Source organism: Eleginops maclovinus, chromosome 2, assembly GCF_036324505.1.
Source record: "Eleginops maclovinus isolate JMC-PN-2008 ecotype Puerto Natales chromosome 2, JC_Emac_rtc_rv5, whole genome shotgun sequence".
Lineage (NCBI taxonomy): Eukaryota > Metazoa > Chordata > Actinopteri > Perciformes > Eleginopidae > Eleginops > Eleginops maclovinus.
The window spans coordinates 11,781,946-11,808,669 of NC_086350.1; the positions used below are offsets into that span (position 1 = coordinate 11,781,946).

General features: G+C 39.5%; 3 protein-coding genes across 6 annotated transcripts; 2 read left to right on the top strand and 1 right to left on the bottom strand.

The window, feature by feature from the left end:
• Positions 1-509: 509 nt before the first annotated feature.
• Positions 510-14,192, top strand: LOC134874580 (proprotein convertase subtilisin/kexin type 5). Of its 2 annotated transcripts, none has more exons than XM_063898634.1 (16): positions 510-884; positions 2,777-3,004; positions 3,085-3,153; positions 3,321-3,363; positions 5,755-5,900; positions 7,039-7,233; positions 8,831-8,917; positions 9,001-9,199; positions 9,296-9,519; positions 9,682-9,924; positions 10,684-10,929; positions 11,582-11,777; positions 12,279-12,484; positions 12,642-12,742; positions 13,165-13,336; positions 13,414-14,192. In XM_063898634.1, exons 1-16 carry the CDS (start codon positions 707-709, stop codon positions 13,794-13,796), a joined length of 2,916 nt encoding a protein of 971 aa, XP_063754704.1. In that variant the 5' UTR covers positions 510-706; the 3' UTR covers positions 13,797-14,192. The 2 variants fall into 2 exon arrangements, with proteins under 2 accessions (XP_063754704.1, XP_063754713.1); XM_063898643.1 differs by having other exon boundaries at positions 2,801-3,004.
• Positions 14,193-14,476: 284 nt separating this feature from the next.
• gcnt3 (glucosaminyl (N-acetyl) transferase 3, mucin type) lies at positions 14,477-16,290 on the top strand. Its single transcript, XM_063904745.1, has one exon. The coding sequence runs from the start codon at positions 14,518-14,520 to the stop codon at positions 15,787-15,789; it is 1,272 nt and encodes a 423-aa protein (XP_063760815.1). The 5' UTR covers positions 14,477-14,517; the 3' UTR covers positions 15,790-16,290.
• A 3-nt stretch (positions 16,291-16,293) lies between these two features.
• On the bottom strand, positions 16,294-25,787 carry bnip2 (BCL2 interacting protein 2). Of its 3 annotated transcripts, none has more exons than XM_063904717.1 (12): positions 25,374-25,787; positions 24,731-25,134; positions 22,282-22,377; positions 22,081-22,148; positions 21,517-21,693; positions 19,704-19,886; positions 19,478-19,580; positions 19,265-19,396; positions 19,072-19,158; positions 18,887-18,985; positions 18,106-18,141; positions 16,294-16,997 (listed from the first exon to the last, which is right to left on the bottom strand). In XM_063904717.1, the coding sequence occupies exons 2-12, from the start codon at positions 25,096-25,098 to the stop codon at positions 16,940-16,942; spliced, it is 1,407 nt and encodes a 468-aa protein (XP_063760787.1). In that variant the 5' UTR covers positions 25,099-25,134; positions 25,374-25,787; the 3' UTR covers positions 16,294-16,939. The 3 variants fall into 3 exon arrangements, with proteins under 3 accessions (XP_063760787.1, XP_063760804.1, XP_063760795.1); XM_063904734.1 differs by adding an exon at positions 17,558-17,576 and having other exon boundaries at positions 24,731-25,787; XM_063904725.1 differs by lacking the exon at positions 18,106-18,141 and having other exon boundaries at positions 24,731-25,786.
• Between the last annotated feature and the right edge of the window lie 937 nt (positions 25,788-26,724).

Below are 26,724 nucleotides of genomic sequence, written 5' to 3' on the forward strand. Positions count from 1 at the left end.
ATCAGGAAAAGTCAAGAAATAAAATTAAACATTATTCTTCTGACAAACAATATAGTTCCTAAATAATTGGCCTACACGAAACAAGGAAATTGGCCTTTCGATATCGTTTCACTTTAGCTTAAAAGAAACACAATTTAAAATCTGTAAACTAGCCTACTAAGTTTAATTTCTATCTTAACTATGTAAACGTTGATTAACCTACCAATATTTAGCTACATCTCTAAGTTTTACAAGGTATGAATTTATTAGCTACACATTTGGACTCTATTTTTAATTGATGTAAATCAGACCATTACTAATAAAAAATATACCGGTTTTAAAACTTTAAATCCACTGACATTTAGTAGCCTAGCTTATTATCAGGTCATTTGCTTGGTCTTTTGAAAACAGAAGTAGTTACTGGTAAATAATCTGTGTTTGGTAAAGCTATTCACTGAAAATGGTCTACCTCTGTGTATTGTGTCACAGTAACTGGGTTGCTCTCTCTTTTTCATCCTGGGATCATTTACTAAACGCTGACCGCAGTCCACTCTCATTGTCCACCGCTTCACTTGAGCGAACTGGTCCTGCAAGTTGTTTCTGAGCTGGTGTCACAGAGCCCCAAATCATCGACCTGCCAGCGGACCTGCTGCACGGACACTGCGGTTTTGGAGTCTCTCTCTAGTGGGTTTTTTCTCGCCTGAAGTGAAAGTCCTCGGGAAAAGCCATGCGGTCGGTCACTGCGTTTCTGATCTTCCTCTCCTTTGTGGGATTTATTGGATGTAAACCCTCATCAACCTGTCCGCGGGGACAGTTTTTATTGAAGAGCCAGTGCGTCCTCTGCCATCCCACCTGCTCCGAGTGCGACGGCCACGAGCTGTTTGAATGCACTACCTGTGGAGTTGGTGAGTAAAAATATAAATATCTCTACACGTTTAAACGCGACATTTAATCAGTGCTGGCTTTGTTGTAAAAAAAAAAAGACGAATTACATATGTATTCAATCTTTTATTCCCCCTGCAATACGTTGCGTTTTGTTCATCCTAAGGCTTAAACAAGTGGTGTTTTGTATAGCCAGTTCTACAAGACCACACATAAATCACCAACAGCTAAAGGGCTTCATCAAAATATCTTTGCCATCATCGGACTCATTTCTGCATTTCTCATAAGTCTACCCTGAACTGTTCAATTATGATCAGTAAATTGCTTGAACGGTTTAATTCCTCTGTTTTGATTTTTGTATGTTTTCGTCTCCACACATGCCTGACTAAAAACAAAGCCGTGTCACAGAATCATTAATCTAGCTGAAAGGGAGGTGTAGTTGTTCTTTCAAAGCAGCACTACATGTTGTTTAAAGGCTTTTTCATTATAGGATGAGAATTCAGCTCTTGTTTACCATGTACCCTAGTTAAACAGTCAGAGATTGTCTGTAGTTTTTCTGTCACAGAGGCACTATTGTGAAATAGGTAAGAAATGAAGGTGTGATCATTTTTCTCCCGAGCTTTCACGGTGTAATCTGATCATGTTAGAATGGGGCCTTTGTTAATCAGAGACAGAGGAAAAAAATATCCCCTCTGGCTAGAAGTATTACTGTTGCAGTTGGCTGGGTTTAACCTGCAAAGCCTGCAAGTGTCCTTTTCTCTTTCCCCTAAACACACCTATTTCTTATATTGTGGGCATTTTCAAAATAGACTGGACAAAGTCTTATTGTGACTTTGCCGCAGTTATGCATTTAATTTTAACTGTATTTCAATTAACTTATTTATAATAGGTTTTATTGAGTAGACTTTAATGAAAAACAAACATCAATACCAAAAGTATCTACCCCTCTCTTCAAGCTCTGTGGTTTGTTGCCATATAGAAGTCAAATGTCTCTATGCATGCTGAGTTTGAGTCTCTGGGGAAGGGATAGAAAGGCAGCAGCAGCAGCAGCTTGTGGCCACTCTCCTCCCTGTCTCACACATCTTCTGTGCAGCACTGAGCAGATGAGACAATGCTGTGTAACTCAGCTGCATCCAGAGGTGCCTCAGGGGCCACAGCTAGGGTAACGGCAGGTGGCAGAGTATTAATCATTAGGGCCAACAGAAGACTCTCTGCCCACAGCTCTGATCTCTCCACTCCCTCTGATTGCCCTTGTTTGCATTAGTCGGAGCATCATCAGTCATGAAGTGATCTCAGACTGTGATCTGTCATTTGCAGGCCTGCAGTCAACATCCACGGTTGCAGCCATCATTCATGATGTTGTTCATGCCTTTAATATTATTTGTGCAGCCACATCCAAATATGTGTAATGAATCCGCAGTTTCTCCATAATAGCAACTAATTCAGTCATTAAGCAACATGACTTCCCTCTTATTTCCATCAAAAGTCTAAAATTGTTTTGATCATTTTTGCAATATTACAGATATGTATGCTGCAATGCACTGAAGGTACCAAACGTTCACACTGATGGCAGCATGTCCGTTAGTTCTTCGTTCAAACTATGTAATGGTCTGGCCCATTTGGCTCTTCCTCTGTATTTATGTATTTATTTTTTTAAAGAATTTTTTGGGCAACCAGTGCCTTTAATACAGTGACAGTGCAGTTCAGAAACGGGGAGACAGAGGGGAAGATGTGCGGCAAAGGGACCCAGGCCGGATTCGAACCTGGGTCCACTTCTGTATTTATCATGGGAAGCTCATTGACTTTCAGAAGAATGCAGATTTTTGGAAAAGGTTTTTTCTGGCAGAGTTTCACATGGCTGATTGCATCTTTATCTGGGAAAAAATGTGTATATTTTATCTTAACAAGTCCCCAGTGCCCTTCTTCTCCTCTTCCTCAGATGAAGATGGACAGGAACGTTTCCTTTACCAAGGTCGCTGTAGGACACACTGCCCCCGGGGATTCTATCCTGACAGGGGTCACTATGCCTGCCTGCCCTGCATAGCCAATTGTGAACTCTGTGCAGATGGCAACATATGTGCCAAATGTCGGGAACACTACAAACTCCAGAATGGGGTCTGCCAAACGGCTTCCTGCAACACAGGTACATGTAAATCACAGATTCTGAGTTGGCTGCAGCCAAGGAGAAAGAGATTCAGTGTCATAATGCTTAATGTATTTCAGGGCAGGTGCAGGACCCTGATACAGGAGAGTGCATTGACTGTGAGATGGGATGCAAAACATGCTCCACTGGTAAGTTGTACCTCCATGCTGTATTAGGCCAACAGCACCATACAGTTCCCTTATTTTTATAAGGTGGATTGGCTTTGCATTTTTAAACCCATATGTTATAATGTGCACAATTCTGGTTGCTTTTCCCTTCGAATCCTAATAAAGCACATTTTCTCATGTATACACAGAAGACCCTGAGATCTGCAACAGCTGTGTTGAAGGTTACTTCCTGTGAGTTTATTTTGTGTCTTTCTATAATGATCTTTTTTAAAGTCTGTTTTTCTGTCCTGCTGTGTGAAATGCTTTGGAACATCTTGGTGTGTTTCTGTTATTACTTCATGGGCAAATCCTGTGATTTATGAAATGTCAAACAATAGAAAGAAATACCCATTACAATGTCACACACTTTGACCTATATAAATAGCCTGTTTTGTCTCAACCTCAGTCCAAAATCCAAAGTAAATTACATTCATGGAAGACTAAGAACACGTTATATTTATCTTTTCATTGCATAAAGAGTTGTAAATAAGTATGCATTATGTGGGTTGATTTACTATTTCCCATAAATTCTGTTGATTATTCTTCACACCACAAAAACTAAATTTCACTATGTGTTTAATCCAGATGATCACTTGGTCGAACTGTGTAACAGGTTACACGGGTAGAACAGACCTTCAGTTGTACTTCTCCCCCGAGTTTTGGCCTCCTGGTATTGTGTGAGTCAGGTTACCTTCATACTCTGTTACCTGAGCCTTGGTTTGAGCACAGAAGAGTGGTCTGCCTCCCAGAGATACTAAGAAGGGTGTGTTTTTGTGTTATGTGTGTGAAGGAGAGATGAACAGAGAAAAAGAGAGCAAGTATAAGTTGACAGCAAAGCCAGTATCTACTCTGATTATATAGGATGGACCATCTCAACTTTACTGACAGCTTGTGTGAATCACAGCGGAGAGGAGTCGAAGGAAAATCCACCGCTTCACTGCCTTCACCTCCTCTTACTGCAATTATATAGGTTCTATGGGATACTATTCTTCTGTGAATCTACTTGACTTTTACTTAAACAGTAATGATTTTTAGAGATTAGAACCTACAGGTTGTGTCAGTCATTTCTCTGTCTGTAGTAATTATATATAGATATGTGAGGCGAACACTCATAAAAGAGGTCCAGCTGTGCATGAGGTGATCAGAGCTGCATGAAGAACCTCACTGTGAATGATTGTGACAGTTTCCAGAACTTTAAAGTCCAGAACTGAGGTTTTGCTGGTATTAATGAAAAAAATGTAAGGCAGACGGCTTTGGCTGCTTTTACTGCCTACTGTGTGAGTCACAGCATGATGGATGGATGGTATTTTTTGACATTTATCTTCCTGTTTTTGCCACTAAGTTTGATCTGAAAGCAAGAAATTGCTGTTATTTACTCTCAGTATGATTGTTACTGTTTATTTACTCCAGCTTTCTTAACTATATGGATTACGTACAGCATATTTTCACCTTTTTCTCACTTATTAGAGGAGTTAAAGCCCTACACAAAGGTTGCTAAGGGAATGCTGATGTGCTCTCCTGGAATGGGTGGTCTAATATTTGCACAGAGGGATTCTTAAACATCCCGCAGACTCTTAAGAAATGTACTGTTTCCAGGCCAGGGACAGGGCCTGGTCTACAACAGCTGCTATTGTAAGTGAGTTGATGGATGCAGTGTGGTGTCTCCAGCTGTTCCTCCTCAAACAACCACCGCATCTTAGCACCGAATACACGACAACCAAGCAGGAAGTGCAGCATGGGCTGTCAGTGGTCACATTGTCTCATGGGGGCTGGATGTTGGATGTTGTACTTTGTAAGTTAGTGGATTATTTCTGTTAAGCTTGTTTCATTTGGAGAGTTAAATCTGTAAAGTAGGAGTCATTCTTGCTTTTATGTTGGATGTTTGACATCTTTGCAACTCAATATCTCATCTCCTTTAGCTAATTTATTTTTTAGGACATCCGTCTCATGTTAAATAGCTCAGTTAGGCCCCGAAGGAATGATAGGACAGGTTAATGACAGAAAATCTCCTCATGCCTCTGGGCTACAAATAAAACACCAATTAATTTTCTGCCTTAAGAAGAGAATAGAACTCTGATAAGCTTGAAAAATAGCAGCCTACATAATGTTCCCGTCTCTGTTTGCTGTCTGTACTGATAATTGAGTGCACCTTTTGACCGAGGCCTGGATAAAAGTCAACAATACAGCTGCAGGTGTGCTGTGGACTGACACACAATTTCTGCCTCTTGCGTGTGGTGTGTTTTGTCTTTCTTCTGGTTTCAGTTCATCCAGCCTCAGACTTCTACATGTGGGCAAAACCTGCCTGCAACAACATCATCCTTCATTGACTGAAAAGCTTTGATTAAAATCTAACTAAATCAAAATAGTTTTTATAAGGTCTTTGATATTTAAAAAAGCTTTGCTCTGCATGTTTGCTTTGGAAAAGGAACCCTCCTTTTGTCAAACAGCAGTAACGCCCGTTTTAGTTAACCATTTATTGACTGATCTCACACAAATAGACCACGCCTAGTTTGAGACAAATGGTTTGATAGTTGTTATGCGTTATCAGTAAATATTTTGAATGCTGTTATTTTTCTGTTACAGCTTTAGACACCAGTGTCGCAGACATTGCCCCCAGAGCACCTATGAGGACTGGGGCCGGGGGGTGTGTCTGTCCTGTCCTGCACCATGCTCAGACTGCAGGAGTAACACACGCTGCCTCGGCTGCCAGCCCGGCTACTTCCTCAATGGTACCAGTAGAAAAGATGATTGTTTTTGTGGATATTTTGTTTACTACTATCATGCTCAGGGATTCAGATGACCCTGTTGTCCTGCACAGTACTTAAAAGTGATCAATCATTCTTCCAAATTACAAATGATTGGACTCTCGACTTTTCATTTGGATTGCAAATCATGTCCGTGTCAGCAAATCTGTAACATGAGATATGCAAATGTAAGGTATGCAAATGTGGAATTAGGTTGTGTTCCCTTTGGGCATGAAAGTAAATGCTTTGAGTTTGTAAGTAAAGCCTAAAGCTATTAAATAAAGATTTGCTTGCACACAACTGCATTAACAAAATTAGTTTAATATGATCAGGTCTATATTTTATGGGAAGTGGGGTTTAGAAACTTAATCCTCTGTATCTGTTCGACTAACCAAATGATCTGTAACTGTATTCTGATAGAAAACCATGGTGCGGTGTTAAAGAAATTGAAGATAGAATATATTGATCACTCATCTTAAACATTTGTTTGAGAGCTTGTTTCTGCATTCATTTAGAATTCAATTAAACATGTGTTTTCCAAATCATGTTTTTCGATCTGGATCTGAGGTCAACAGAAGTTACATTTGCTGATAGAGATCAGAATGAGAATCCCTTTATTTGTCCCACAAAGGAGAAATGTTCATTTGTTACAGCAAAAAAAGAGCCACAGACAGCTTAATGTTATAAAAAGATACAAAAAATATGTACAAAAATTTACACAATTTTACAGAGACCTAAAAATAGACCTCAGAAACCGTTCTGAGGTGTAGCAGCCAGGTAAATATTGCACAGTTAATTAACTGTATTTACAGCATACATCTATATATATTGCACATTATATCGCAAATGGTGTGGGGTGTTGTTATATGTGGGGGTTTGCCGGGGGCCATGATGGTTGTACAGTCTGACCGCTGCAGGAAGGACCTGCGGTATCTCTCCGTGAGACACCGCGGGTGCAGCAGCCTGTCACTGAAGGAGCTGCACAGTGCGGACAGTGTGTCCTGGAGGGGGTGGGACACATTGTCCAGCAGGGAGGACAGCTTGGCTGCCATTCTCCTGTCTCCCACCACCTCCACAGTGCTACTTTAGAAAAATAATGTCACTTCCTATCTGTGCTTCTCAGGAGGTGATTGTATTAAACAGTGCCCATCGCAAACCTTCAGTGCCTCCACCGGGTGGCTCTGCCAGTCTTGTCACAGCTCCTGCCAGACGTGCCATGGGCCGCGGTCCACCGACTGTAACCTGTGTCTTGGTGGGAACCCTCCTTTACATGGGCAGTGCCCTCTGATTAATTGCCCACTGGGACAATACTATGATGGTAAGAGGAACAACATTAATGGCTTTATTTTAACATGTCAATGTTCGTAATCTTTCTCAAACGGCAACAGTCTTTTGACTTTTAAGAGACATAGTGAAAGCCAAGTGATAAAGGTACAGCATGACACATGAGTGTCAGGTCACAGTGGGGTCAGAGATTAAATAGAATAACATGACACCTGAGTACCTGGTGGAAATAATTGCTTCTCTCTGATGGGAGGTCAGTGAAGTGTCTCAGGAATTTGGATGGTTTTCAAGGGTCTTGTAAGTGCATGTTAGCATGGTGGATGCCTGCCACTGAGACGGGGGCATGAACTCTGCTGAAGGACCTCTAGGTTGAAGGACAATCTCCAACTTTCTAAGTCACCCTGACACATGTGTACTCCGTCACCTTTTGTTCAACAGCCATTTTACTAGAGCGATTTCAAAAGGCTTCTCTGCCTCAAGCACATGGCTCTCCAAGTGCTTCCCCTTTTGTGTCCTTGTCAAAAACGTTGGAATATAACAATCCATAGTTACCAATCATACAGGGTAATAATGCTGATCAATTTACCTTTTTACCCATTGGATTAAGTCTCCCTGTCATCAGCTTGCATCATTAAGACAATCATTTTCTAAACAATCTAGTGCTTACAATTGCAATGAGAACAGTCAGAGTGATGTGTTGTATTGCAAGTGCTATGTGTATGATACAGAGTATTTTTCAAAAGCTTGATTATAGTCAATTTAAATATATAAGGATTGCATTTTAAACGTCACTGCTTAATTGGCATTCAGTTGCTCCACTGAGGTATGTGCAAGTTATCTGTTTTCAAGCCAGCAGTATTCCCTCCTAAAAACATTGTGTCATAATTATTTTTTGGGAACAAACCATTAAAAAATGAACTCACCAAACCGTTCTCACACACAAACCTTATTTTTCATCTTGTTTGAAAAAAAGGTTAGCTTATTAAAGCTTATTATGCCTCCCTCTAGCGGTCACAGTGGGTAAAGCAGACAATTCTCAAGTTGCTGTGCTCAGGTTAACATGATTTGATACCTGTAAGGGGTGGATAGTACCTAAATACATCAACACAAGTCAAGATATTTAAGAATAATTTCAGGATACCTGTCCTTTATTTGAGCATTTACACCCAAATGCTACTTCTCTTATTTATTAAATGTTACTTTTACTACACCTCATTTCACGAATATTGTACTTTTTACTCCACTACATTTATTTTACATATTATATACAAGTTCATTTTCAAATTTAGATTTTTCTGAGATCTATTTATCAAATATTAAATGATCATATAGATTATTAAAGTTAAAGCTACCCAGCAATTTATACAGCTAATTCAATTAGCACATCAATATTTAAAGGAATAAACAAATACATATATTAATAGCTAAAAATAAGTAATAATACAATAATCAAATGGGACATTCTAATAAATACATTCACTGGTACTTTATTTATTTCATTGCTAAAAATGTTGCACTATATCTGAAGTCGAATTTGAAATGCAGAACATTTACTTTCACAACAGGTTCTGTCAGATGTGATGTTGTCTTTTATTATGAGATATAATTAGTATGTTTGTTTTATTTTTTAGGAAAATACAGTGAATGCCACGTGTGTGATGCATCATGTAAGACCTGCTTTGGCCCACAAGCACTTGATTGTTCTACTTGTTTCAAAGGTACAATTATTTACTGTCTCACATGACTGATGAAGATAATTATCAGAGTTCTTATTGTCAATTGTGCGTGTGCATTATTACAGGGAATTTCTTGAGTCAGGATAGTTCCTGTGTAGTGCAGTGTCCATCTGGTTCTTATGAAAACTCTGCCACTCAGCTGTGTGAGGACTGCTCTCCAAACTGTGAGGCTTGCATGGAAACCACAGATAACTGCATCAGCTGCTCCAAAGGCAGCTATACACTTTTTCTCCACCAGGGGAGATGCTGGTCAACCTGTCCAGAGTAAGTATTTGGATAAGCTAACAAACACAATAAAGAGAAACCCTTTTAAATGTGGTGTGTTCATATTAACTGCAATTTTATCCTGAATTGTTTCAGAGGTTTCTTTGAGACCGCAGAGGGGGCATGTGAAGCCTGTGATAGCTCCTGTTCGTCATGTGATGGGATGAAGACCCAGTGTCTGTCCTGTGCTGATGGCCACTACTTGGAAGGGGGTATGTGTAGACTCAACTGTTCACTGAAGTCCTACCCCTCAGACGATGGCACCTGCAGACGCTGTCCTCCCCACTGTGACGTTTGCTCAGATGACAGGACCTGTTTCAGTGAGTTATTGACTCTGGGCAGCTAAGTTTTAAAGGAAAATGATGTTGGATTTATTAGCAACAATCCTAAACTAAGAAACATGTTTTCTCTACCTTACATTCCAAGTAACATCAGGAAATCTCTTTTTACAACTTTACCATCCTGCCTTAATATAATTTCAGAATGCAGTTTCCTCTACCTGATGCTGAACGGTGTGTGTAAAGCGAGTTGTCCCATGGGCTATTATGAGGACATGGAGGAGGGCCGCTGCGGTCAGTGCCAACCGACCTGTGACAGCTGTTCAGGGCCCCTGGCAGACGACTGTGACACCTGCTCCACCTTTAGCCCAAAGCTCTACAAGGGTGCATGCACCAAAGACTGCCCCCCTGGTACTTACTATGACACAGAAGCTATGGAGTGTCAAGGTGAGCCTGTCAATACATGGATGTGATCTTTAAGCAGTGTTGAATATTCAGGGTATTTTTCTATACTATCTGCCACTGGCTTGTTAAATCATTAACCTGCACTTTGGTTATGTAAAGGGCATTTCACCAATGAAAACTTTATTAAAAATATTACCTTTTTAACATAAAGAATCTGATTTCTACGGCTCATAACACAACAAAAATAGTGGTTCTGACATACAGATGTAGCTTTCAGGTTTTGGGGTTGTGGCCACAATTTAGACCATGGATATTATTTATATGTTGGCCACACATACACTTTTTTAAAATTGTAGATAGAGATATGTCTTCACATAAACCCAGGGTCAACAACTTCTGAGTTCAGCTTCAGAGTGCATGAGATATCTGTTAATGGGATGCCTCTGAGAGTTGTCCGCCCTGATAAACCATATCTGAAGTGATAACTTTGAAAGAGAGCACACTGATATTTAGTCAGCCAGGTTTGTTGAATTCAAATTAAACATGGAAGAATATGCTTTGGCTCGTTAGGGTTTGAAATCTCTGGCACAGAAACATCAATATTAATGTAATCTTTTCAAGACAACATTTACATTTGAATGAAAATGTGCTTATGCAACCACGGCCACACTTCCATGTAAGTGCTATTATGGCATTGTTATAAAGAAAAACTGTATTTATTCAAGGTAAATTGAGGCGATTACACACTCCTTTTGTAAATAAGATGTTATGATAGAGTCTAATATGTTTGACTATGTGCAGAGTGTCACCAGACATGTATCAGCTGCTCCGGCTCAGATGCCAACCAGTGCACCCAGTGCGAGAAAGGACTCGTTTGGGATCCAAACACACTGTTGTGTGGCGTGACGGGCGACACAGACTGCCCACCGAGAACCTACCTCCATGACGACCAGTTCACCTGCATGGGTTGCCACCGGCACTGTTACTCTTGTGAGGGGCCAAGCAATGATGAATGCCAGACCTGTGCCGTCCCCAAATACCTTTATAGTGAGCATGGTCTACTAATATTAAATAATTAAACTGAAATGGTAAAGGGTGTAAAATAAATAAGCTTTTATTATGTCACCGAGAATAAACACATACTGTATCTCCAAAGTATCATCTACTCAGGGACATGATAATATTATTATTTAGGGTCTTGATGACTTAGTCATAGCTTTTGTAAGCGAGTCTGATGCCCTTAGTACATTTTGAACTGTAGTTGCATTTAAGATGGCTCCTTTGAGTATATTTCACTATTTCGGTCACGCCTAAACTGATGCATGTCATTGATCAGCAGTTAACAACAACATCAACTTCTGAATCATGGCAATGTTAAGGACTCAATATACCTGTGTTGCTTCAGTGTAAAATTGATTTAAAGAAATAGCAATTTGGAGCCTTCAATTATTATTTTTTCTAATATATATTACAATTATTGTAGTGCAAGTATTTGTAGGAGTCAGTTCTGTCAGCTTTTTGGTTTTTTTACAAAAATGTAGGTTTTTTAACATTTTTGAACCGATTCAGAATCTTATATGATAAGAACCACGTTATGTGAATATTATTTCACTCCATCTCTACATGTGCAAAAAAATTGTCTCGAGACTTAAAAAAGAGTGCATAAGTGTGGACTAATAATTGTGCACTTATTTTCCAGACAGCAGCTGTGTGAGTGAGTGTCTGGCCGGCACATACGCCACAAAGCAGGAAGCTGATGGAAAAGAGCTGGGTCTCTGTTTGCCTTGTGATCACGCCTGTTCCTCCTGCACCGGAGCATTATCCAAAGATTGCCTCACCTGCTCTGCAGGGCACCTGCGTCTCCTCCACCTCTGTGTTACTCATTGTCCAACAGGGTAAACAGCTGACGGCTTCATCTTAAAAAGATTTGCTTTGTTATTCAACTCAAACCCTTTAATGAAGTCTATTGATTTTCTTAGTACATCCACTAATGATGATATTTACTTGTACATAGAATCCTGCATTTACTCGGTCACTTTCAATATGCTCTTTATCATTTAGCTTATTGTATTTATACATTTTTCTGACAAGTATATACTTCATCTGCAGTACTTATAAACTGGTCTAGCAACATAACCTGCACTATTTTTATTTTCTTATTTTGTGTCATGTCCTATATATAATATATTGCATTGTTGAAGAGCTCAGGACCTAAGATTTTCATCGCCATTGATTCTTGATGCATAACGAATGATTATGTTTGTTAAGGAAATAGTCAGTTATTAAAAGAGCCAGTATTTTTACAACTTCTTTGTAAAATCTTAAAGTAGTAGTACAACTGTCACAAAACTATTAAGATGTCATGATAATATTGATCATTTTATGTTTTTCCTCAGGTATTACAGAGAGGGCTCTCGCTGTGAGAGATGTGATCAGTCGTGTGAGCTGTGTACAGGAGCAGGGCCTGAGTCCTGCAGGGCCTGTGCACCTCCTCTTCTGGAGCTGCAGGGCACCAAGCTGTGTGTGGAGCACTGTCCACATCGTTTCTATCAGCTCAATGACAGGTGCAAACAGTGCCACATCAGCTGTCAGACATGCACAGGTATAGTTCTTGAAGCCATAATTATCAGATCTTGCTTTGGTAGTTTTTCTAATTAGTTTGTTCCTGTTTATCTATCTTTGGTCATTATCCGCCCAATATTTCAACATTGCACTTTTGTTTTCATGCAATTTCTCAAACCGTCAGTATGTTTTTGCAGATGCCTCGCCTCAGGGATGTTTGACGTGCGACTTGGGCAGCACTTTAAAGGACAAAGTCTGCTATCCGCGTTGTGAAGAGGGGCGATACTTTTCAGAAAAGGTGCTCTAAGCTACAAGCCATGTCCCACATTACTTACATTTTTCTACTCATAATATTTTAAGGAAGAGTAAAATTGCTCCCCTATTTAATATTGGGTTTTTTTCAAATTAGGAAAAGAAAAAAAGTGTACTGGGGTTGTTGTATCCAAAAATGAGGATCTGCTGATGTCCTTTGTATGCATTTCATGTTTAAAGTCACTAAATAGTTATGGCCATGACAACGTATTCTCTAGCTTCTTACTATAGGTTTGTGAAATGCCAGTCATCATAGTTTTGGTTATTTTGAATAAGAATTTCCCGCTTTTGTGTTTTTGTCTGGGCTTTTTGAACTGGTTTATTTTTTATTTTAAGCTGGAAAAGTGTAATGTCACTTACTGTACCTCCATGCAACAATCATGATGTTCTGAAACATTACCATTGCAGGAAACGTGTGAGCCATGTGACAGCTCGTGCAGGCATTGCACCGGCCTCAGACCTGACCAGTGTTTGACTTGTCATCGGGATTTTGCTCTTCATGCTGTTGAGAGGCGCTGTGCCCACTGCTGTCAGGTTGGAGGGAACAACACTGATTGCTGTGTTTGTGATGGCGGCTCAGGTAGAGACCTTGCCTTTCATAAGAAACGGAGGACTGTTTAGATGCAACCCTCTTCTAAAGGCTTTTTTTTTTTTTAGGTCTGTGTGTGGAGGCCCCACAACCCAAGTCAGGGGACGATCAGGTAACAGACCTAGATATATCGTCTGCAGCTCTGAAGCACACTTCAGCTGGCTTACCCATCGCCCTCCTGCTGACTTTGGGGTTGGCTCTGGCTGTGTTCGCCTTGATCAAGGCCCATGCCAGGAAGAAGCTCTGCTGGGGCCAAAGCTACGAGAGACTGAGCGGCAGCGCCAGCGCCAGCATGCCACACGGTGTTCCAGAGCCGGACAGCGGGGACGAGGTAGATGTGGTGTATACCAGTAGAGGCGGATCAGTGTATAGAAGATACAGCTTCCTCCATGAGCAGGACACAGATAAACCCCAGCATGTGGACGAAAGCACTTGTCTAAATCAAATTTAGACACTTTGTAAACAGGGTTGAAGATATCTGAGGAATATACTGTATTTTGTATCTGTACCGACAGTACTTTTTAAATCGTGCAGTAATGTTAAGGACAGTATGTAGTGGAATTTTGCCATGGGATGCTTCTTTTTTGAGTGCTGCTGTTATTCTGCTCTACAAAGTGCCTGTACCTGTATAACAACATTCTTAAATGAAGCATTTGTGAGTAAACAGTAAAACAATACATAGTTTGTATGACTTTCTTTTTGTTACTGGATATTTAATAGATATTCATTCAACAGTGAAATGATTGTGTATAATAATTTAAATGACCATGATCTCTGTAAATAGACATTTAAATGAAATAAAAGATTTTCTACTTGATGTCCTTACTGCATCTTGTAAACATTGTGATGGATGTGCTGAGAATATTTTGGCTTTTCCCTTTTATTTGTGTTGCGGTATTATAAAATATACTGTACATGCCAACAATATGCATGATTAAACATTATAATACTTTGTTCAAACAAGTCCCGTTGTTCATTGGAAAGTGTCGTACACCTAAAAGGCCTCGTCCTATTCATGGATATCTTCTAGTTTAGTCAACAAATGCCTAGCACACCTTATTTTGACACACCTCCTGGGGGTGTTTGATTTAGCTAAGCATTAGATGTATCCGTTAAACTCTGACTTGCACTGAAGACAAAGACACCGATGTGGAAGTTACCACAGCCAAGGAATGGCAAGGATTTTGGTTTGCCAGAATTTGATGGCTCTCTTTCTCATCTTCATGGGTATGGTGCTTTCATTTATCCTTTGGAAAACTGACTACAATAGGCAGTCATTGCCTGATCTCAGAATACCAAAGCAGTTTTCTATTGACCTGCCTGGCTGCTCGGCTATTATCAGTGGGGACATTACCGGCAAGAAAGACCAATTAGCAGTGCTTTTGGCATCCAGGAAAAGACAGCAAGTACTAACTGAGGACTTCTACATTAAGATGACGAAGGACTGTCCATCTTACCTTGAAAAGAGAGGTTTCATTACATCACCCCTCAGTGAAGAAGAAAATGATTTTCCCATTGCCTACTCTATGGTTATTCATAATAAGATTGAGATGTTTGAGCGTCTTCTAAAAGCTATTTACACTCCTCAGAATATCTACTGTGTGCATGTGGACCAGAAATCCACTGAAGACTTTCATAAAGGTGTGCAGGCAATTGTTTCCTGCCTTCCTAATGTGTTTGTAGCCAGTAGGTTAGAACGTGTGGTATATGCCTCATGGTCCCGAGTTCAGGCGGATTTGAACTGCATGAAGGATCTGCTGAACTCACAAGTCCAGTGGAGGTACCTACTGAACACCTGCGGGACGGACTTTCCCATCAAAACCAACCGGGAAATGGTTCAGGCTCTAAAAGCCCTAAACGGGAGAAACAGCATGGAGACAGAAGCCACCAATGACTACAAGAAAAAACGCTGGCAGTATCATTACAATGTTACTGACACTGTTGTAATGACTGGTGTGAGGAAAAGTCCCCCACCCATTAGCAGCCCCATGTTCATGGGAAATGCTTACTTTGTGGTCACAAGAGCTTTTGTGAAGCATGTGATGCAGGACAGAGAGGTTCAGCAGTTCTTTGAGTGGGAGAGGGACACTTACAGCCCCGATGAGCACCTGTGGGCCACTCTGCAGAGGATGCCCTCCGTTCCAGGATCGACCCCTGCCAACATCAAGTATGATGCGTCAGACATGGAAGCCATCGCTCGCGTGGTGAAATGGGCCTATTTGGCAGGCAATATGAAAGATGGAGCCCCTTACGATGAATGCACTGGTGTTTACAGAAGAGCAGTGTGTGTGTACGGCGCTGGAGACCTCATGTGGCTCCTTAAACAACATCACCTCTTTGCAAATAAGTTTGATCCTGAGGTTGATGACGTCGCCATTAGATGTCTGGAGTCAGTTCTGCGGTTTAAGATTTTAGGACACGACCCAAGTTCAAACAATTTATAAGGCTTATACTTATCTTAAATGTAACATATTCAGTTTGTATTTAATACAGGTTAATATAATTCAAGTGACATACATTTTCTTATATTGTCAATTTGGAACTGAAATGTCTCTATTTATTTGGTATTCTCTTTATTCTCAAGATATTGTCTGTATTGTAATGTTTTCTATGAATGTGGCTGTTATTTTCAGTTTATCAGAGTGGTAATAAAAAATCTTAAAATAGTCAGTGCATTTTTATACAAGGAAAAGATAAGAATATTTATTTATTAAAATAATTTCCATGTTTATATGACTTCAATGAAATTGGTATTTGTGGTGCTATCTAGTGGAGTCTAAGTGGATGAGATGAAGAAAGAAAAACACTACAGTACTACCTATAGCAAACTAATTAAATTGAATTAATTAACCTGAATATTATTTGTTTTTCAAAACGATCTTTTGCATCAAATGTTCTCATATAATTATAACTTTCTTGTATGAAATAAAAAAAATACAAAACAATGATGAGATCCATGACTTTACTTGGAGGAAATGTTACATTAAGACCTACATTTTTGTCTCAGATTATTGCTCTCACAAATCTTCTACCTACATAACTCAAAGGGCTTGTTAGAGTGAAGGGCAAAAAATAAAACTTTATTTTGCCCAGGCAGGATTTTGATAGAGAACGTGAAAAAGGTTCTGTCAACACGTGTCCAATGAAATGCCACTCAAAGGGCCAGAGACCTAAAATGCAGTTTAAAATCAGCAACCATAAAAATATATTAATTTCTCTCCTTTGTCACCTTTTGAATATAAATATATATTTAAATGTAATAAAGCAGAAAATGCATCAATCATTTGTAACAGAGTGCCTTAAATATCGTGTAGATACACCAGTAACTAGGGGACACCAATAAGCTAAGTTTGACATGATATATTGGCAGTAAATAAAAATAAGATTAAAAACATTTCAGACAGCAAGTGGATGAACGCTGAAGATCAAGCTGTGAAAAGTCCCACGGTGTAACAGGCAGCAGAGTTTCAAAAAGGCACTTCATGATGCAAACAAGTCTTCAGTCACGTAGACCAGAACATAAACATATGAGCGGCTGTTGGAAACGTTCTCCGTCGTCCTCCTTGTCCTCCGCATCGTGTGGCGCCAACAGGATCACTCTGGAACCGCCGCAGCTGCGATCTCCACTTTGCCGTGCACGTCCTGGTCGATTCTGCGGGGAAATTCAACAGTGATCAGACACCTGCGCTACTGGGATGACAGGTTATTTAACGAAGCTAAGATAACTGATATATAAAATAACAACAGCCTACCCTGCTAAAGATTTTTTTTATATCATGAAGTACTGAGAAGAGATCATTGCCTCTACACTTTACAAAAGGGACTTTTTAGAACCAGAGAATATTTCCATTTAAATTCTACTTGCTAGACTTACCATCTGCAAACAGAGCAGGCCTAATACTCTTTGACAAGCCACAAGCTATCTGTAATTCAATAACTCTATTCTCTGTACTCAACAGTATAGAGTGGAACAAATATGTGTGCATAAGCATGGCTAACAAAGGTTATGGCAGTTACTAAACATCAGCAAAGAGTGGGTATGCAGTGAGTCATGCAGAGAGCTGTGAGAGTGGCAGGCCCAGTGTTCAGTGAGAGCGAGTTATTGAGTGCACCCGTGTGAGGACATGGTTACAGTGCAAACCACAAAACCACAGTGACGAAGACTTCCCAGTAGGTCCACCCCACCAGTCGTACAAATATGAACAAACTTACCCAGCATCAAATTCTAAACCTGTTTTTTTTTTAAAAAGACACATGCAAGTAAGTGGTACTTGATGCCCCAACCGTAACATCAGAAAGCAGCAATGCAATCATTTTGCTTAAACTTATGTGATGAACATAAATAAATAATTCAGTTTGTGTACCCTGTACCAGTACTTGGGGTGTGCAATAACAAAGGTTATTAAAAGATCGCTGTTATTAATTTGAGGCAAAAATAGAGAACATATTAAACAAGAAGAGACTTTTGAGATGTACTTCACAGGATTGGCTCAGAAATTAGATTAAGTTGGTTAAATAATGACCAAGTCACCTATTTTGGAAACCAATCAAAAAGCTTCTCTCGGCTATTGAGTGAACATCCTAAATCCACTGAGGGGAAAATATGGGACAATTAGGGAGGATATCCTCCAGCTACAAACATTCGGGACAGAATGAGGTGTGTTGTTGCATTTCTGAAAGCCAACGATCATTTCATTGTTAGTTTGTGAATAGAAAAAAATAAAAATGCTGAGATTGACCCTGGTTGTAAGTGCATATACCTTTTACGGCTTTTCCTATTTTTTTCTTCGTCAAACCTTAAGAGGGGGCAGGGAAATGGAGTTAAGTAAAGAAGAATTACACAGCCAACAGCAACCAGACATCCAAACAGAGCAAACACATTTGGTGAAGAGATGAATTTGCATTGAAGCTTTTTCAAATGCCATGTGGACACTAGGCCCACATCAGGTAAGGTAGGAAATACAGCATGAGCTCAGTGATGCAGAACAGTGAAGGTCAACAAGAGGAAAAGAATAATTCCTCGAAAGCTGTTCCTAGGACAAAACAATCTACATGTTTGAGTGATGTTGACACTTGTTGAAGGTTAAACAAAGCCTATACTGTTCTCTAAATGTATATTTTACAAATAGAACTGTCTAGATTATTGCAGCTTGCATTTTGATCTTTTATAAACCCCGACACCTTGTCTACACTACAGGAAAAGCTAAGTGTTACTGTAGCACCACCTGCAGATGAAATCCAACCAAAGTTTGCAGAACCGGATAATAGGTGGGAATGCAAGGCACGCGGAGGTTGTTATATTTTTTAACCAATCGTTCAAATATATATTATTTTTTAAGTACAGTAGGGCCTGGATTAGATCTGTCACGTCAATATTTTTGTCATGGTTCTATTGTCAACAGAGGACCACCCTAACATGTAAACGTATAACATATGCTTAGTCAGTGTTTTCCATGAGCCCCATATCACACATATTGCCATATCCCAGAATGTCTGATATGGCTTGAAAAGTGCTAATGGCTTTGAGTGGAGTGTACTTACTCTTTGATACAATCTGGTATGGACACATACTCCATTGGAACCAGTTTTGCAAGGTCTGTCAAGCTGAACACATACTGGATTTTCTGACTAAATTTGGAGCTGTCAAAAAAAAAAGGAGGAAATGTTAGAATCTAAAAGGTTACCAGAGAAGATCTTCATTTCATCATTCCAGCAATATAAATTACCTTATGAAAGGTTTTGTGAGTGCCAGCAGTGTGCGAATAAACCAGGACGGATGAACAATTATCAAAGACTTCAAGTTCTTCCTTAACCTGCACAAAAAGTGAGAGAAATAAAACATTTAATCACATTTCAGATTCAGGAGGACTGGCCTGATGCCTCTGCTTGTTTTTGGGTGTGCTGGTCACGCCGACTCACCTCCTATCAATCTGCTGATAACATTTTCTGAGCCAGCCGACAGTTGGCATCTTTTTCCTTGAGGTCGCTCCGTTCAAATACACAATCATATAGTTCTCAGCAACCAAAAGTTCAAGTGTGCCGATGACATACCTGCAGGAAACAGGGAAACGACATTAGCGCTGGTTCCAAATAGTCGCTCACAAGGCCAGAAGAAATCACATAAACACTCACTTGAATAAATTGTCCATGATGTATCTGTAATTTGGTTGACTGCTTTCAGGCATAAAGCACACAGCGAACACAATTATGGCATTCAACCCGTCTCCATAGTAACCTTCAGTGAAAAATCAAACATAGAAAATTGATGTTTCAGTTTCAAAACACTGTTTTCATTGTCAAAACAATATTTTCATTTTCTGTAAAACTTCTCCATGAATGTATTCTCTCCGTCCCTGACCTCCATGGCTGATAACCCTCTTGTAAGGTTCGATGGCCTTCATGTCCACTCGGTGTTCCTGGTCTCCGAAACGGAACACCCTCCAGCGCCGACCCTCCTCCCTCTCCTCCGAGGCGGAGTACTCCTGGACGGACTCTACGCCCTTCTGTAGGACCTCTGTGGTTTTCGGCCTTGGGAGGTCATCTGGAAGAGAGGACGCATGTTTAACCCCCACTGCTTGGTGCCACACACACAACGGATGGGATTGTGTCTGACGTAATCAAATCAGATAGACCAGTCCGATCTTTCTCAATGTTTGGATCACTCAATTATTCAAAGTTTACATTTTCAACAACATGCAGTGTAATCATGGGAAATTAAGATTGCATAACACTTCCAGTTTTTATTTTTTGTGTCTGGGCTGCATGCTTCCTCTCTGAATCAACACCAACAATCACACCTCAAACTCCAGGTCTCCCTTTCACTCGAGGTCAACATTAATTACCTGACTACCTGCATGTGATATAAATGTCTCGTACAAACACTGATGATTTTTGGTCGTCTTTTGTATATAGCTGCCTGATGTTCACAATGTCTTATACCATGCATCATGTAACCAAGTCAAAGGTTTAAAATATCACATGTCAAGCATTCATAAGAATCAAATAAAGGAATAGTGCAACCAAAACACATCAACACATCAGTATAAGGATCTCTGTAAGCAGTCCATTAAAGTATATATGCAGCCGCGGAAAAGAGACCAATTCAGCGTTATCATTTTCTCTTGTTTTATTATTTGTAGTTAAATGGTTTTATTTTATTGTATTCTATAAACTACTGACATTTTTCCTCTGTGTTGGAATTCAACAGACACTGAAGATTTAAGAAAAATTTGGAGTGGTCTCGGAGTTGCATATATACCAAATCAAACTGTGTCTGATTTTTTCTTTAGCGTACTGTATGATCCACACACTCAAATTTAGCGAGGACATGAATGGTAAAAGGTTCATAAAATAAACAATCAAATGAACAATTGAAAGTCCCACCATTTAGGATTTAGGTGGTAAAAGGCCAAATGTATTGCATCATTAATTAAAAAGGCCAATTTAATTTGGGGTTTTTTTTTGGGGTGCTATATTGCATTCATTAATTGTCATTTCCTGTGTGACAGAAAATGACAAATAACCAAATAGCACATGAAAGTAAATGTTAAAATCTAATCTAATTTGTGATACCTGCAGCATTACTGTGCAGATTAAACTTGATTGATTGTCGACTCAACGCATTTCAATGGAAAAAATGACATGCACATAAACAATAACTGAAATGAAGGTAATGAAACACGGAAACTTCCCCATGATTTGTTGAACAACAGACAACAAAACAAAATCGGGACAATGTGGGTTGATTGACTCGTGGTTCTGCAGAACAAAATGGGGGGGCTGTCCAAAAGACCTTACCACACAGAAGAGAGAAACCTCTTGCAGGCCTGCAGCCTGTTTCCAGGCTGAGCATGGAAACACTGCTTCCAAGTGAAAAAGAGGAAGGCAGCAGTGCGGAAACAGACAAACGACAAAGCACATTTTAACTTGACGCAGCTGCCTAGCCCATATATCAGGAAGCAAATCAAAAACTAAAACAACAGAACCCAGGAATAAAATGCTGGACTGATAACACATCTTCTTTTCTGCCAATAGAGAAAGAAGTACTTATTTTCATTCAAAAATTACACAGCAGTAGACTTCATCTGGGTTTGAAGGCATCTCCCTTTGAACTTTCAGTATAGCTTAAACAAATTGGAACAAAAGGGGTTTAAAACTGTAAAACGTCTTACCTTCCCATTCAAACTCATTGCTGTTGTCTGACGGTGTGTCTATGTCATCGAGGTCCAGCTCTGTACTTTCATCCAGCTCATCGGAGAGGAGGGAACCTTCGCTGCGGTCCAGAGTGAGGCTGATGTCCGGAGCAGCAAGCTTCTTCTTTGCCTTCTTGCCATGGTCCCTTCCATAGCCTGGGGTGGATGATAGATCAGCAGTGTTTATACAGTCTGTAAGAACATTTAAAGAGTCCCTCACAATTCCTCATTTCAGCTAAAAACTAACAGGAGGCTTCTTTTTAGTTTGAGTTAGAACATCAAATGATCTCTTCCAACAATATTCCTGTTCACTGTCTGAGAGGAGTCAAACTAATTGTTGTTAGATACCCTTTTTTCAGTTTGATAACACAGACTGCTGATATTAGTTTTGCCAAACATAAGAATGCATTTTTGACAGAATGAACAGGAGTATTACAGTACAGTGACTAATCAATCTCTGCTGACATGAAAGGATTTTAAGATAGACTTGAAAATATGTCCTTTGTTACACAATGCACTGTTAACTTTTTTTAAATGTCTTACCAGGGTCTATCTCTTCAGAGGTTCCTGCAAAAAGCTCATGTTCGAGCTCCTCCTCCTCCGGTAGGGGCCTAATAATCAAACAGCAGGTGATAAACCATTCAGAAAGGTTACACTTGATGGGACTTTTGAAACACAAACGAGTGAAACAAATCTGTGAACTATGATCCATACGTGATGAACATTATTACTGATTCACAATACCGTGGAAAGTCCTCATCCTGCCACTCCTCCTTAAGTTCAACTCCTTCCATCCTCAGGCGAGCTTCTGTTGTCGCAACTGACTCTTGGCGCTCCAAGCTGGGAACGGAAATCAAAAAAGGTTATGCCATCTTTTGAGTGTAATGATGTCTAAATGCTCAAAGGCTCCTCTTGTAATACAAATATATTAAGATCAAGAGCAGGGCCAGCAGAGATTATCTGTGACAAACAAAACACAGAATGAGTTGTCTTAGAGCAGCTGCCTGTGACTTGTACAATACTCAAAGGATTACAGGGGAAGCAAAGACCAGGAGTCAAAGGCAATTTTTATTCTTGGTTTTATATGTCAGCGACTAAGACAGGGTAGTGAATATGGATAATGATGGAAGGCTAGAAAACATTAGTTAGACATACTAAAGTTGGATAAAAGCACATTATATTACTTAAAACAAGGTTAGGAATCATTTTCTGTTCTGCATTGCATAGGGTATTTTGAGAAAATGCTACATCATACTTGGAATTGATACTTGATTGGAGCAAAACACAAGAATCAAAATAGGTTTACCGACTTTTTCTCTGGCACTCTAAATCAATAGGCTAGAGCTTACTCCTCAGTTTTCATTAGCAAAGGTTACAGTGCACGTAACATGAGCAAGCTATTTGTATCTTTACAGCTGGAAACACTGCTCTGAGTGCTGACCAAAAGATTGACTTCTAGGATAAACCTTATAGTTCGAATGAATACTTTATAAAAACAGTTAAAACAGCTTTATATGTTGTGGTTAACCCTGTCTGAACTTATTACCACCTTAGCATTAATTTAAGTCAGTGAAAACCCTCTTTTATTTAATAAAGAAAACGGTATCTTCAGTCTTCACAAGGCGACATGGGTTTTTTGAGTAATAGTTTGATCTGATTTGATCAAATATTTGACTATCTGATGAATCACGTTACTGCATGTTGATTGAATATCTCCTCTAGAGTTTCAGCTGCCACATAATAAGATCACTGGCTTCTTGAAAAGCTTTTCAAGCTTGTATTAAAGGCTTAGGTTTATAAACCATAAGGCCACTCTAATGCGGACCATGGTCTCTGCATCTCTGCTGTACAGAGCTCCCTTTGATGCATTAATCTCATACACGACTGTATTGTGCGTCCAGACACAAAAACATTCTGGGTATTTGGTGCTCAACATTTCAGAAAAGGTTGAGCTTTTTGCTTGTTTATAGTGGTAATCCCCATAAAACATCTGAAATCCAACAGAGAGAGATGCAGTGGAAGTGCCCCAGGAATTCTTAAAGGATACCCTTGGATTGAAAGTGCCTCGAAAATGATGAACTACCGTAGTCATGGTTTCAACAGACATGAAGAATATTATGGTGATTGACATCTTACAGTGTCAGTCACCATATACTCTTCATCAGGTCACATCTTAATGATGGAAAGAAAATTCACATCCCAATATTAACTACTTATATACAAGTGGATTTAAACAACAGATTTCACTTCCCTAACATAAATACAGTGCAAGCTGGTTGGAACAATTACAAGATGCCTGGAGTTCCTCTGGCATGGACCTGTTTACAAAAGCGTCTATAAATGACCTAAGCTGTCTATGTCAGATAAAAATCCAATCGGTCTATTTTGGCTTTAGTGAAGCACTCTCTAGTTTAAATGTACAATTATTCTGTCAATAAAGATGCATATTATTCTAAATGAACAAAAAGGCAGGTGCCAAATATATAAAAGCCCCTTACAATTTCAAAACCTAGATCAACACAGTGGGCATTTCCAGGCGATGCATGTTTGTCAGAGGTCTGAAATGATGCTCTGTGGATGTAACCTACAAAGGCTTAAGACAACAACAATTACACCTGTACAAATAATGTCCAGTCCAAATATAGGCAATAGATATACTCAATTTGGGGAGTTTCCCCTTTATGATTAGATGTATGAGAAGTGTGTATTAGCTCTTTGAACATGTTTGACAACATTACCTGAACGAAAAAGAAAGAGGAGATTTAAAAAGGTATCTGTGTCCCTGTGTACAGCACATTTAAAAAGGAAATAACTGCCTTACCTAGCTTCTAATTTTCCCTGTTGTTTTGGTCAAACAACAAACACAGAAATGTCACAGGGTTTAGAAAATATATTTCATTCACTTTTAGAATTCAAGCCTGTTTATTTAGAAAATAAATGAGGTTACGTATTTATTTGAAAGTCAGTATGGGGTGTTCCTGAATCAGTTTAACATTATTTATTTTTAGTTTGGTACTGTATACATGCTGGCCTTTTATAATCGAGTCCACTCTAACTTGAACAAAATGCTTCTGTCTCAAGTGCTGCATTCTGAACGAGAACAGTATTTTTGCAACGGAGAGATGAAACCAGGAACTAGCTTATAATGAAGTTGCCAACATGTAAACCACACATAACAATCCACATAACAGACCTTCCAATGGGTCCAGGGGGAGAGCGTGGCTGGGGAAGGCTCACCGGGGTAGAGCTTCTTGCTCCCGGCTGTTCCTGCTCATTGTCTGGAGTTGTCCTTTCCTGTGGCGTACCTCTTGTTTTGGTTGGAGTCTCTTGAAGTGCCTCTTCGCCATTTTCCACTGTAGACGTTGTGCTATTTTCTAATTCGTCTAATTCCTCCTCGTCACATTCTCCAGACACTCCAGAAGATGAGGGACTAGACGCCTGTCTTTTTCCCAGCTCTTCATGAGTCTTCGTGGGATTGACCAAATCTGGGCTGCTTTTGTTTAAATTCATATCGCTTCCACCCTTCAGCACCGCTTCACTCTCAATAACTTCCGTTGCCATCAGTTTCTTCTGTTCACTAGAACCGCTAGAGCGGATCTGAGTGAAAGAGTCCGCCAATTAAAAGTTGTAACACAGGTTTGATAGTTGAACTAAATCAGTTATAGAGCTGAATCTGACTTGCACACTTTTTAAAACTTTGTGGCCAGCGTGCTAGCTCTCGTCCGCTATACACCTAGCCAGAAGGACTGTTGTTGTTGACAGCTAGCTATGCCAACTTACAGCTATATTATTAACCAAATAGTGTTAAATGTCGCACAGGGTGGACAAATAGTCACCTTTTCCAAATGCGTCAGGGTGCATGAAGTCGGGAAGTCCACAAAGGTATGCTAGCTTTGCATACGCAACGGTGCACAGTGATCCTACTTATCAATTTCCTCCCTTCCTTCCTCCAAGTCAGAATGTTCTCCTGTGGACGTAACGTTAGTCACGCTAGTGTTAGCATATGTGCTAGTTAGCTAGCTAACTCATTTAGCCACTGCAAAAAGACTAGCTAATTTTGTCCACTTTGCACCGGCATTAATTCATAAAAGCAAGCGAGCTGTCAACTACGACACAAAGTTAGGACAAGAGTCCCAATGGTCCTTGTACAGTGGTAAGTATCCACTTATTAAACTAGCCGGTAGGGTTATTAGCTAACTAACCGGAGCATACTGTTGTTGAGTTTTTAGCTAACGTCAAAGGATATGATCGTGCTGTGGAGTTGCCAGTTGTGTTTTCTGTAGGTTCGTATCTAAACGTTCTACATTCACCTCTGAAACACAAATCACACTACGATATAGTTTGTTTGTTTAGAATTTATATATATATATATTTTTTACATCTGAAATAAAGTTTTTCAAAACCTCGTCGTTCGATTAGGATATGATCCTACTTATTAAAATGTTCTCTTCTGTTCAGTGTCTCACATGTTGAAACGACCTAACACATTTTGCATTCCTCTCCAATTGTAGTTCAAACATTTTCTATAATTTGAGAAATATGTTTTGGAAAAGTTCAATAGAGAACATATCAGTCCAAATGTTTCTTAACTGCTCTGTGAAATGAGCAAACCTGGCACCCCTGCGAAATGTGATCCTTCAAATAGCCGAGGTGTAAATTGGATAATCTCGGTTTTTTACCATTGATTTTAATTCCTCATAAACATCAGCGATATATACATTGTCAACTGCATTTCAATTGTAGTTATGATAGAAGGGTTAAACCTGTTGTATGTAGTAGGCTTATTAAATTAATCCTTTACATTAACATTTTATTTTGTCTTTTTTTTCCCTTCTACTTCAAGTGTACACTATTTTTGTTTATACTTATGTTATTTTGCTCGTGACATTTTTACTTCATTACTTCTTACTTCATGGTTTGTTACAGCATAACTACCTGTTATGTAAGCCCACTTATACCATTGCTCTATGGATTTGTGTTTGGGTATCGGTATGGGTAGGTCCAAGCTTCATAAATAACCTCTGTTTTGTTTCTATGCAAATACACACGTCTGTGCCAATTTAAGAATTGAATTCCAAATTCCATGCTACTGTGTCAGTGTCAGACCGAGGCTTGTAGAAATGTAACACTCCATGTGTATTGCAGTATTTAAGATCACATCATAACATCATATTTTACATACATTTT